Raw genomic sequence first — 12,817 nt, 5'->3', positions numbered from 1 at the left:
GTATAAATGAATTTCTTTGATGTTTTGCACTGCAAGTGCACAAGTTTAGAAATTGTGTGAATGAGGAGCATATTGGCAAGGCTCTTGTGTTAATGCTAATAGCATGCTAGCATTCTTTTGTATTCTGTAGGCACCTGAAAGACTAATGGTCACCATGTTTTAGACACTGCCTATACAGAAAGGACCTTGTATAGTGCACGCATCTTCATGGTAATTTCTCTAACATTCGGAGAGGCAGGGGCGTTGAGAGGTTGCTGCAACACATCTCTTTTTCCTATGTGCACATTTCTGTGCCCAGACTGCCGACAAATCTGTGCATTCTAGCTTAACTTGCAGTTCCACTTTCAGTGTGTGCGGGCACAGTGTATGCAATTTATTCCATTGTGGTGGTGCTTATTTTTGTGTGCTACTGCAGGTGGTTCGAGGGCAGCACTGAGTTGCGGTTCGCTGCTGCGGGGCTACGATGCACAAACGGGCGTGCTGTACTCCGAAATCCACGTTGGGCGGCAGGAGCGGCCGCTCGTGGGGCCGTTTTTGGAGATGACGAAGGGCGAGTTCATTTACCTGGTGGTGGCCGTGCGCGGGGGTTCGGGAGGACCCTTGCTCTGCGTGTGCCATCCAGTCAGCGGGCGCGTGATACGCGCCATCCATCTCGTCGCACCGGTGGGTTGATGCTTAACATTCGGCCGTGCTATGTCTGCACAAAGATTTGCCATGGGCAGCCAGCACTGGAAGTTTGGGCCTGCCAACAACTGCACCTGTAATGCATGGCCTAGTGGGCGCAGGAAGCAGTTTTGTGTATCATGTGCTGCAGTGTTGCACCTCCAGGTTTACCATTCATCATGAGGCGGTAGAGGTGCCCCGCTTACGGCCCGACCGGGAACAGATGTGCTAGAGGGTGGCAGGGCATCCACCGTGGATGGCCGGAGGCACAGGGTTAAAGTAAGCGTTGATACAAGCGTGTGTCCCTTATCAAAGTCTCTTATACTTTCCACATAGTGCCTTATACTTTCCACATAGTGCTGGCATTCTTTAGTGTCATGCTGAAACAGCTACACTGGTTCCTCAGACCTCCAGCAGCATGCAGTCTCTGTAGTCTGTGTGTCATCGACAGCGCAGTGACATGGAGACAATGGGGATAATTTTTTTTTTGTTTGTCATCATAAGTGGCTTCCGAGTGCACAGGCAAATTATTTAAGCCTGTCAAGTAAGGTTTTATTTGCAAGTGTTCGTAAGATCTTCTTATTTTTGTTGGTAAAGATTGAACATAGAGCGAAACTTCCTAGGGATACTTCATTATGGTGCGAAACACAGTTGAAACCTGTGATAACGAAATCCCACGACAACGAAATATTTTCGTATCCCCGGGGAACGCCCATAGGATTCAGTGCATTTCGTACCTTTTGGCAACAAAATGTCGCTGTACTACAATCCCGCATCACTGATATTTGCCAGAACATAACCTTGAATATTACCTATTCGCAAAAGGCTAGCAGGCTCCAAAACGTGCTCAAATGCAATTGCTTTGCACTAAAATTGGGTAAAATACCACCATATTACTCGCATTATATCGTATTATTATCATATTATTTATTATCCAAATACACGGCCGTAAAATAAACAAAAGAAATAAAGAAACTACAATACAGGCTAGGGGCGCTGGCTGCTCTATTACCTCTGGCCTCTGAGCATTGCTCTATTGCAAAGTACACACACAAGTAGTGTGTCTATGTGAAAGCATTTCTGCTCGCTTGTGTAAGCTTATGAGCAGCCTTGTTTCACGCATGCAGTACACTGGTGAGTGTTGTTAAGTGGTGCAAATTTCCACCCCCTCTTCATTGTTTGTGTTCCTGTGCTGAACTGCCTGGTCAGGTTATAAAGGAAGGCTCCCGAGTGGTGGCAGTGATGTTGTAACGCCCCACCGCTCTAGCCTGTCACGAGTTGGAGGCTCTTGCCACTCTAGACGTCACATGAAGTCGCATAGGTAGCCAGGCAGAAATAACACCGTTATTGCATCCCACAACACATTACTGGAATGTGTGTAGCGTGCTGGGAAAACTAGAAGAAGCAGTAAGGCTGTGTGTTTGGAAAAAGTTGTCACCTTCGCTCGATGAGCTCAACCCCAAGCTCGAGGAGTTGGGATTGCTGCCTTGTTGTAAGGAACAATGCAGGAGCGCCCGCTCTAATTCAGACGAGTCAGGGGAGCTCGATACTTACAGTATTACTGAGAGTAGTTCAACTGTTTAAACAAGATGGCGTGATGAAGCTCCACATGGTTCTTTACCACAGTAAAGGTGTCATCAGCACATCAGAGTTAGTGAACATAGAGCAGGCAAGTATGGAATGCAAGCTTCTGCTACATAGGTGTCTCAAGCTCTTACCAGTGGCAGCGAGGGGATGAGAGAAGAATGGGGACGGGAGGCTGCACTAAATATGATTAAAGGGCATCTTTTCTTTCTTCCTTGTATTTTTACATTTACCGGCTGTATAACTTGGGTCTGCGTACTCCTATCGCTACCTTTCTTGTTGCATTCATCTCTTGAACCGTTGAGCTACACAATCCATGACTGGAAATCGTGGCTTGAGAAGTGTTTGAGAGCCCCTTTAAAGGAAATGCAAGTCATGATGATCATTGATTGACGACATGAACAAACCTGAGGGCCTAAACTTTTCTTTAGTGAAGTTTCACTTCAGCCCACTACAGACTACCACCAACATGCTTTGCAGAAGTCATGATGTAGTGAAACTTGTAGTAAAATCGTTCTCTTGTCCCACTCTGCAGATCACCCACCTGTCCCTGGTTAGCGCAGAGGGACTAGGCAGCCTGGCTGGTGGCTGCATGGCCCTGGCTAGTGAAGATAACCAGTTACTGATGCTGGACCTGTGCTTGGACAGTGCACGCCACTACTCAGACGAATCGAGGCCCGCCACTTTGGTGGCCATGGATGGAGTCTTCACTGACGAGCTGCCGCCCCTCCATCCAGTCCATGCGGCTCCTGTGCACGGCATTGTGCACCTCTGCAGTGCGTACATGGCCTGTATTTGAAAACCCTCTTAGTTTTTTTGCCCAAACGCTGCAATGTACATTGTATCTATCTCTAACGCACTTTTTTTTTTTCTTTCGAATTTTTATTGTTGCTTTCTTACCACATGTGACACATTCTTCTTGCAGATCTGGATGACCTTGCAGCCTTGGATGAAATGGCAGTTGTAGATGGTGAGCGGCTGCTGCGTTTCTTTGCTGCGCGTTTCCTTTTCTGGGAAGTGCAAATTGCTTTCCCGGCTAAATATTCTACCAATGGGCAATCTTTTGATTTCTTAATCTTTCTTAACATTAATTATACATTGTAGAGGGACTCGATCTTATAGCTACCCTAGGGCTGATAAGTAGTATACAGTGCAGTCCACTTATGATACCACATATTAGCGATATATTGGTTATAACGACCAGTTAACTTAGGAGCATCAATTTTTGCATTGGGGCTATGAGAAAAAAAAAGAAACTTACATGTCGTTATTTTATTCACTGCAAATCATATATAATGATGAAAATTTCACCTTCTCAGCGGCTCACATCCAAAACGGAGAACATGCTTCGGCTGATCCTCGGGGTGACCAACCGCAGGGGAGGGTTCAGCGAGAGCAATCTCATCAGACTTTACCACGCCTTCCTCATGAGTCACAGAAATTACGTAGACTCTGCGCTAAAATGGACCAAGAGAGACACGGCCAAGATAGAAACACCGATGCGCAAGAGCATCCAGAGGGTGCTAGGTCTTCCGATCACTACAAGCACGGAGCGGCTCGATTGGTTAGGGGTCCACAATTCACTAGCGGAAATCATCGAAGCACAGACCGAGGCACAGGTCGTGCGGTAGTTGACCACCAGGGTGGGCAGACGCATCCTAGAAGAAGCAGGCATAAATGCAGAGACAGAGTGCAACGCACAGAAGGTCGCGCTCAGCGCGGCCGTCAGGGGCACTTTCAAGGTAGAACTGCTTCCGAGAAACGTCCACCCGCAATTCAACAACGCGCGCCGAAAGAAGAAGGCCCGAGCACTGCTGAAATCGACCGCCAACTGCCCAGGACTGGCGGCATTTGTACACGCGGCCCAGTATGGGCGCAGTGACCGGTATGCGGCTGTCTCGATACGCTAGGATGGTACGATTATTAACGCGGCATCGGTCAAGGGGGTAACGTCCAAGGTGGCCGAACAGGTGGCAATAGCCATGGCAATGAAGGACCCCGAACGTCCTTACGTGTACACAGATTCGCGATCCGCGGCCAGAGCATTTGCCTCGGGCTCGATATCGTGGGAAGCAGCGGCCATCCTCGGCAACGAGGGAGCCGGGGGTCATCACATCGTCAAATGGTTTCCAGCCCACATGGGAGCCAACGTGTACCCTGACTTTCCCAACACCGAGCTGGCGCACGGCCGTGTGCGAGGACTCGCACACCACAGCGATCGTGGCGAGCGAAGCGGCGGGGAGACCGAGACCCGCTGCTCACCTTCAACGAAATAATGACGCACTATCAGCTGTCAAGGGGAACCTTCCTGCTCCCCCACGCTAAGCTCACTAGATCAGTCATCGATATTCAGAATGCTTCAGACAGGGTCATTCCCCCCGAGAGGCAGACTGAGCCTTTATTCACCAGAAGTAGAGCCGCAACGTCCGGATTGTGGTTAATTGTACTGCTCGCTAGCGCACATGCTCTGGCAATGCTCCGCGTTAAGCGGATCCGTGTTCAGTAAAGAAGACTGGGTGGACGCCCTGCGATGCGACGGCCACCAAACGCAGCTCGGGGCAGTCCAGAGGGCTCACGGAAGGGCGGAGGCTCACAGGCTTCCCATCCCAACATGGGTGCGGCCCGCGACCCCTGCTAACTACTAAACCAAGAGTAGGTTGGGAGGGGTCCCTCAGGGCTCAATAAAGTTATTTCCTCCTCCTGCATTGCTAAGTTCCCTTTAAACGAATGATGCTGAGACTGGGCAAAAAGTTTGCCTATGCCAGTTAGTATCTGCCATCATTACCATGCAGCGTGTCTTGCCTGCGTGCCAATAGCGAAAGCCATGGAGAGCATCGCATGTTGGGACAGCGCACCACAACATTGCGCCAGCTGCTTTGCGTCTGCGTCAACTGTGAACGTGTTCCACTGCACTATGGAACTATACTCCATGCATGAAGAGAGAGACGTAATGAAGGCAGAAAATGAACCAACACTCAGCATTCTCAGCAGAATCAAGATTCTCAGCAAGCGCGGAAATGCGCCACGGAAGCATCCCAGAAGCACTGGACTGTCCAGTCAATAGAAAAGAAGATGGTGCAGACAAAGCGCAAAGCTGTGTCGCTTGAGATGAAGCTGCAAATTTTGCAAGACTCAAAGAAGTACATATGAGCCTGCGTAGGAGCTCTGTGATTATGACGGCTGCAAGCAGGGACCATGCCTATCAATGGAAAAGGCGTGCTTTGTGCACTAGGGCAAAACCCCCATGAAAGTGAAACCAACGGTGAAAGCCGCTGACATTACCAAGCTCCTAGAGCACCTCGCTACTGACAGTGAAACAGGTGGTTCTTAGATGGAGGAGTTTCTGAGTGCAGATAGTGCTGCCTCGTTCTGTGAAGAGATATCCGACGGGCCGATTGCTGTCGCGACAGATGGCAGCGTTGTGTGACGGAGGCAACGACTGTAGTGGCAGTGGTGATGAGAATGACAGTGGCCAGTTTTTGACACCGACCACAATCGAGTTACTCATTGATACCATGCAAGCTAAATTACATTGCCGCCAGTGCTCGCCCATCAGCTGGGTGCACTGCACACCGCTGCTGTGAACCTGAAACTCCCGTGAAAGCAAGTGCAGATTTCAGATTATTTCAGTGCGCCGAACGCCTGACACATTGTTTAGAGGTACAAATAAACATTATTTTTTGTTCCCTGCTTTGTACATCTATTTTTAGCGTAAGTAGCAAATTTGGTTTCACAGTTTCGAAGGTATGTTCGGTAGTTTTTTTATATATATATTGTGAGCATTATTCATACGCTTCATATTCTCACCTGTACATACTCATCATCACCGTTTTGGGGCCTGGTGGTGGGGCTCTGTCTCGGGGGAATAAAGAAGAGACTGGCTGCCTAAACCTCGTCTCACAAGTGGTGGAGTGTGCTGTCCGGTCCCTTCGCCCTCTCGCTCCTGGTCTCTCTCCAGCTTCCCCTACGCTACATCCCTGGAGCTCCGCTCGGGTCGCCGGCTCTACCAACTGCACTCGACCATGTCGCAAGACCAGCAGACCAGTACCACGACATCCACCTTGCCGACTCCTGCGGGAACCCCTTCTTGGACAGTCACCACCCCTCAGAAGGATCCACCGGTATTTGCTGGGCTTCCAGGTGACGACGTTGAAGACTGGTTGGAGCTATACGAGCGCGTGAGTGACTTTAACCACTGGAACGAATCAGCAAAACTTGCTCACGTCGCCTTCTACCTAACCGGAGTTGCGAAAACATGGTTTTACAATCATGAGCTCGATTTGGTCAACTGGAGCATCTTTAAACACCAGCTACGCCAGATTTTCGCGAACTCTTCTGTACGCTCCGATATCGCTAAGAAGAAGCTTGCTGAGCGTGTACAGCACTCAGGCGAGTCCTACACTTCGTACATAGAGGACGTCCTCGCCCTCTGCCGCCGCGTGAACACCTCGATGGCAGAGAGTGACCGTGTACGCCACCTGCTCAAGGGTATTGGGACTGCGGCATTCAATGCTCTTGTAGTGCTGAATCCCACTACCGTCGCCGACATCATCAGTACGTGTCAGCGTCTCGATGACCTTCATATGCTCCGCTTACACCCTGACACATCTGATTTCAAGGCGTCCAACGACAGCGAGCTACGTGCTTTGATTCGCTCCATCATCCGTGAGGAACTGCACGCCCAAGCTTCATCAAACCCTCCTGCGGTCCATCTGACGCCTCCTGGTGGCGGCCTACGCCATATCGTGAGGGAAGAGCTAGCTGCCGTGACCTGTCCGCAAATCACGAGCCCGCACCCTATCCATACGCCAACGTACGCTCAGGTTGCCTCTATAGCGCCACCCCCCCAGCAGCCACCACAACAGGCACCTGCACCGCACATGTCCCTGAATCCTATCACTGCAAGACCATCGCCTGTTCCGTCTTATAACGCATGGAGCCCACCTCGACCGGTTTGTTACTACTGCGGCATCCGTGGCCACATTTCCAGGTTTTGCCGACGCCGTCAGCAAGATGAAAGACGTGGCTATGACGGCTTTGAAAGGGATCAGTTTTCTGGCCCTGTACCACGAGGTCGACGTTCTGACTACGTTTATTATCCACCACGTTCCCCATCTCCACAGGACTTCAACACTGCCAGTTCATCGCGTTTCCCGCGTCGTCGCTCTCCATCACCGATGCGGCGCTCTTCTTCCCCTCTACGACCGGCTACTTCATCCTCCGATCACCGCCCGGAAAACTAAATGGTGCAGCTTCAGGAGGGAAAGCTGCATCTTTTGGACAATGTGAAACGCCTCCGGAGCGCCCGTCAAATGTACTTTTGGTGTTTGTTGAAGGTGTCCGAATCGAAGCCTTGGTTGACACAGGTGCATCGCTTTCCGTTATTAGTGCTGACTTGTGTTCTCGATTGCGAAAAGTGAAGACACCGTATAATGGCCCTCCCCTTCGTTGTGCTAATGCAGTTCTTGTTCAGCCCTCCAGTGTTTGCACTGCGCGCGTTTTCATTGATGGCATCCTCCACCACATTCAGTTCGTCGTGCTGTCTTCGTGCACTTACGCGATGATTTTGGGATGGGACTTCCTGTCCTCCGCCTCAGCTTTAATATCTTGCCGTCAGCGAACTCTTCATATGACAGACACTGAATCTTCGGCCTCTGTCAATGATCACAGCCTGCGTTTTGTCACGTCTACCGACTGTTTCATTCCCGCGGGCAATGAGCATATTCTGACGCTGACTTCCGACACTATTATTAATGGTGATGTGTTCCTTGCACCGAGTGGTTACTGCATTTCTGGTGGGCTTAGCCTTACTCCTAGCCTAGTACGGTTTCAGGACGGTAGAGCCTCAGTCGCTGTTCATAACCCAACTTCTTCGCCAGTTGTGCTCTCCCAGGGCTCTACTGTGACATGCTTTACTGACACCGAACCTCTTTCGCTGGTACCGCTTCACACCGAATCACCACCTTTGTCTACCACAACTGATTATCACACTGCTGCCGCTGCTTTAACGGCCGCGATAAATCCCGATTTGACCACTGCGCAGAAAGAAGACCTTCTGGCACTCCTGCACAAACACAGAGCCTTATTTGACGTCCACTCCAAGCTTCTGGGGCGCACTTCCGTCGCAGTACATCGCATCGAAACCGAAGGCAGTTCGGTTGTACGCCGCCGCCCGTATCGCGTGTCTTCCGCGGAACGGAAAATCATTGCGGATAACGTTGATGACATGCTCAAAAGAGACATCATTCGGCCATCCTCCAGTTCTTGGTCGTCTCCTGTCGTGCTGGTTCGCAAGAAAGACGGCTCCGTGCGATTCTGCGTCGATTATCGAGCCCTTAATAAGATCACGCGCAAAGACGTATATCCGATGCCAAGAATTGACGATGCCATTGACTCCCTCCAGGGTGCAGAATATTTCTCTAGTCTAGACCTCCGATCAGGATACTGGCAAATCCCCATGCACGAAGCGGACAAGGACAAGACAGCCTTTGCAACGCCAGACGGACTTTACGAGTTCAACGTCATGCCATTCGGTTTATGTAATGCCCCTGCAACATTTGAACGCATGATCGACACAGTTTTACGTGGCCTTAAGTGGAAGACCTGTCTGTGCTATTTAGATGACATCGTTATTTTTTCTACAACTTTTAGTCAGCACGTTGAGCGCTTGGACGAAGTTTTCACTTGCATTTCCAACGCTGGACTCCAACTCAACACAAAGAAATGCCATTTTGCCAGAAAGAACATCAAAGTATTGGGCCATCTTATCAGCAAAGATGGCATTCAACCAGATCCCGAAAAGGTTGCTGCCGTGCATCGCTTCCCTCGCCCTGAAAATCAAAAGCAATTAAGAAGTTTCTTAGGCCTGGCATCCTACTTCCGCCGCTTCATCAGTCATTTTGCAGCCATGGCGTCGCCGCTACACAAGTTGCTCACGTCGGGCACTGCTTTCTCTTGGACAGATGAATGCGAACTTTCTTTCCAAGCCCTCAAGCAGGCATTAACCAGCGACCCTGTCCTCTGCCACTTCGATGAAAACGCACCAACTTGCTTGCACACCGACGCTAGTGGCCATGGGATCGGTGCTGTACTTTTACAGCGTGATACCACCTCACGAGAGAGAGTTGTTGCCTATGCCAGTCGCGCACTAACACCTGCCGAAACGAATTACTCGATCACAGAACAGGAATGTCTCGCAGTAGTTTGGGCGATCCAAAAATTTCGACCATATCTTTACGGACGCCATTTCACGGTCATAACCGACCACCACGCCTTATGCTGGTTGTCGTCAATCAAAAATTTGTCCGGACGACTTGGTCGCTGGGTGGTACGCTTACAAGAGTACGACTTTGACGTTGTCTACAAGTCTGGGAAAAAGCATCAAGATGCCGACGCTCTCTCTCGCTGCCCGCTGCCATTATTAGCTTCGAGTACACCTCTCCATTGCTCGCCACTTGATGATGAGACTAAGTCGTCACTCCCGTTATTACCGTTATTACCTCTCTCGGTTACTGATACAGTATCTTCCAATCACCTCACTCACCTCGCCTCGTGTCAACGTTCTGACCCCTACTGCGACAGCATCATCCAACGCCTGTGCGGAACTACATCTGCACCAAATGCCAGATTACGTCGACAACTGCGACTATTTAAGCTTGACAACGATGTGCTGTACCGCTACATATACAACTCCGACGGACACAGCTGGGTACCTATTCTTCCACGCTCGATGCGCACACAAGTCCTTGAAGCCTTGCACGACGACCCATCTGCTGGCCATTTGGGATTCCACAAAACATACCACCGCGTTAGGAGCCGTTTCTTTTGGCCAGGCATGTCTACCTTTGTGGCCAAGTACGTCGCTTCTTGCGTTCAGTGCCAACGGCGGAAACGACCGACCTCGCCTCCTGCTGGGCTTTTACAGCCCATCCCATGTCCCGAGACACCGTTTGCCATCGTTGGGATAGACCTAGTCGGCCCTCTGCCCATAACGCCAGCGGGTCATCGATGGGTCGTGACAGCTGTTGACCAGCTCACACGTTACGCAGAGACCGCTCCTCTACGCTCTAGTTCAGCCTCCGACGTCGCCACCTTCTTTCTAGATGCCATTGTGCTGCGCCATGGTGCCCCTCGTGTACTGTTAAGCGACCGCGGCAAGACTTTCATGTCAACAATGCTCGCAGAAGTACTCGGAGCTTGTGGCACAGTTCATAAGACGACATCCGCATATCACCCACAAACAAATGGCTTAACCGAGCGATTTCATCGCACACTAATAGATATGATATCGATGTATATCGGGCCAAACCACGACAATTGGGACAAACTTTTACCTTTCGTGACTTTTGCTCACAACACCACTATCCAACGAACTACGGGATACTCACCTTTCTACCTAGTTTTCGGCCGTTCACCGACATTCACCATCGACGCCGCTTTCTTCAATGCTCCAACTAACACCTCAGACAGTACAACCGAACAGTTCGTTTCGAGACTTGAGGAATGCCGTCAACGTGCTCGTTTCAATATATTATTATTTTTTAGGGGGGAGGGGGCAGTCCAGATAAAGTGACGATCGGTTATAACGATTGGATTTTTTGTTCTTGATATCGTTATTAGTGGACTGCACTATAATACATGGATTTGTGTAATCTCTTTGCTTGTGACTTGGCTATATTACTGGTTAGGTTTTATCTTAATAAATTTTCAGGCAAATGTTGTTCTCAGCAAAGCAAGGCAACAAGTCTGCACACTTGCATATACACTGCAAATTGTTGCATGTTTAATGCAATATTTCGTTGAATATCAATAGAATTGTACCTTGTTATATAGCGTATGTGGCTACTACTAATTATCCAATATGTTGAAACAAACCAATGTATTTTCCCCCCATAATCGGCATACTGTATAACGATATACAGCTTGGACCACTTATAGCATTACTGCTTATAGTGCAAGACTATATAATGCAGTCACTGCTGGCTCCTGTTTACCTTCCCATAGAACTCGGTGTATACACTCTGTGTATACTGCTTATAGTGGAGACGTGCGAGATGAAATACCTGTTATAATGCGGTTGCCAAAAAATCCTGCAGGCAAGTGAGGCAGTGAGCATGCTTCTCCATGAGGTGCGCTGGCTGAGGGAAAAACGACGAGGGCAATGCAGAGATGGCACTGATCGAGCGAACATAGAATGGGAGAGAGAGAGAGAAAAAAATGCAGCAGCAGCGTGCTTGTTAAGCAAGTGCACACAGGGGTTGCCGAGGCGACAGAGAAGCCTTTTGCTCCAGCCGCTTGTCAGCGGTGTGCATTGTAGCTTTTTGGCTCTTTGGTTGGTGCACAGAAAGTAAATACAGCCACCGATTGCCATTTTCGGACATAGATGTGGTGTAAAAGATGACCGAATTCTCGGGCAGGCCAGGAAAATGATTTTGTTTTTAAATACTAAATTTCTTGCAAGCATCATGACTTGTCACATTGTGCCCTTACAGCAGACACGGAGGTGACATGCCTGCAGTGGCTGCCCCAACTACGCTGCCTTGGCATTGGTCTGGGCAATGGCACGGTCCACCTGTGGGACGTCCACAAGTCAACTTCTATGTGCGTCTGCTTTCTTTTTCGTCTTGCCTGAGTGCTGTTAGACTTCGGTGGCATCACTGATCCACCAATTAATATGCACATTATTGAGGTGCTTTGCCTGCTGACGGAGTAGAATGCAATGGGATGCATTCTCCCCTAAATGGGACTGCATGTCACTGGTAGTCCATGTCCTGTTTAAAATCAATTTCCATTCTGTCATGTAAGCACAGATGGAAACTTGTCGAAGATTAGGCAAGCTGCATTGGTGGCTGGTTAGTGTGCCACTTCAGATTCTCATTGACAGCATGTTAAAAGGTGTGCAGGGCAGTCGGTAGGGGCTAATGCCTTAACAGTAGCTGGCAAGGTCATTGAACAAGAAAAAATATATCCCTATTGATACAGGATTGCTGATTGTTCGCCCAGCTGGACTTCCCTTCAGTGAGAAAGTGAAAGACCCACCAATAACACCTGTCACTGTTCACTTTTGAATAAGACTGCAAAAAACCATGGCACAGATATATTCTTGTATCGCCCACTTACCTGTCAAAAACGGAACTCTGAGAGAGTGTGATGAAAGGTCAAAAACATGCAGTGTTTATTCACTTTGCGTAACGAAAGCGTTATTTTCGTTTGATGCCCCGGTGGCCTGGCAGTGACGACAGCAGCCTCAAACTTACTGAAGCTGCGAGCCAGCTTTTCGGCCAGCCCCCTCTTCTCGGCAAACACTTGCATGGCAGATTCCTTGTTGGCGTTGCAAATTCTCCGTGCACGGGCGCGGTAGCCCTGCAGAAATCGCAGGGTGCCTTTTTCATTGCGGGTTGCTGTTCTCGTCGCAACAATGGCATTCATGAAGCTGACGTAATGTGCATCTTCTGCCACTGTTGGGCCTGAATCGCCCGTGCTGTCGCTTTCCGTGTCGTCCTCATCGCTGTCGTTAGGCAACCCTTCGGCAACAACAGATGACCAATAACAACAGATAATTTAGATGGCG

General features: G+C 49.5%; 1 protein-coding gene across 4 annotated transcripts in view; it reads left to right on the top strand.

The window, feature by feature from the left end:
• The window catches only part of LOC139057572 (protein ELYS-like), a 137,897-nt gene that overhangs the window by 3,899 nt on the left and 121,181 nt on the right, over positions 1 to 12,817 (top strand). For 3 of the 4 annotated variants that reach the window (XM_070536013.1, XM_070536014.1, XM_070536016.1), the window contains exons 3-6: positions 416 to 663; positions 2,783 to 3,023; positions 3,173 to 3,217; positions 11,739 to 11,847. In XM_070536013.1, the coding sequence (XP_070392114.1) occupies positions 416 to 663; positions 2,783 to 3,023; positions 3,173 to 3,217; positions 11,739 to 11,847 (643 nt within the window). The remainder of the gene's footprint in view (positions 1 to 415; positions 664 to 2,782; positions 3,024 to 3,172; positions 3,218 to 11,738; positions 11,848 to 12,817) is intronic. The other variant, XM_070536015.1, reaches the window with a different exon arrangement.

The sequence above is a fragment of the Dermacentor albipictus genome, chromosome 3 (genome assembly GCF_038994185.2).
Source record: "Dermacentor albipictus isolate Rhodes 1998 colony chromosome 3, USDA_Dalb.pri_finalv2, whole genome shotgun sequence".
Lineage (NCBI taxonomy): Eukaryota > Metazoa > Arthropoda > Arachnida > Ixodida > Ixodidae > Dermacentor > Dermacentor albipictus.
Note: the sequence above shows the minus strand (reverse complement) of the source record. Positions and strands in the feature narration are given on the sequence as shown.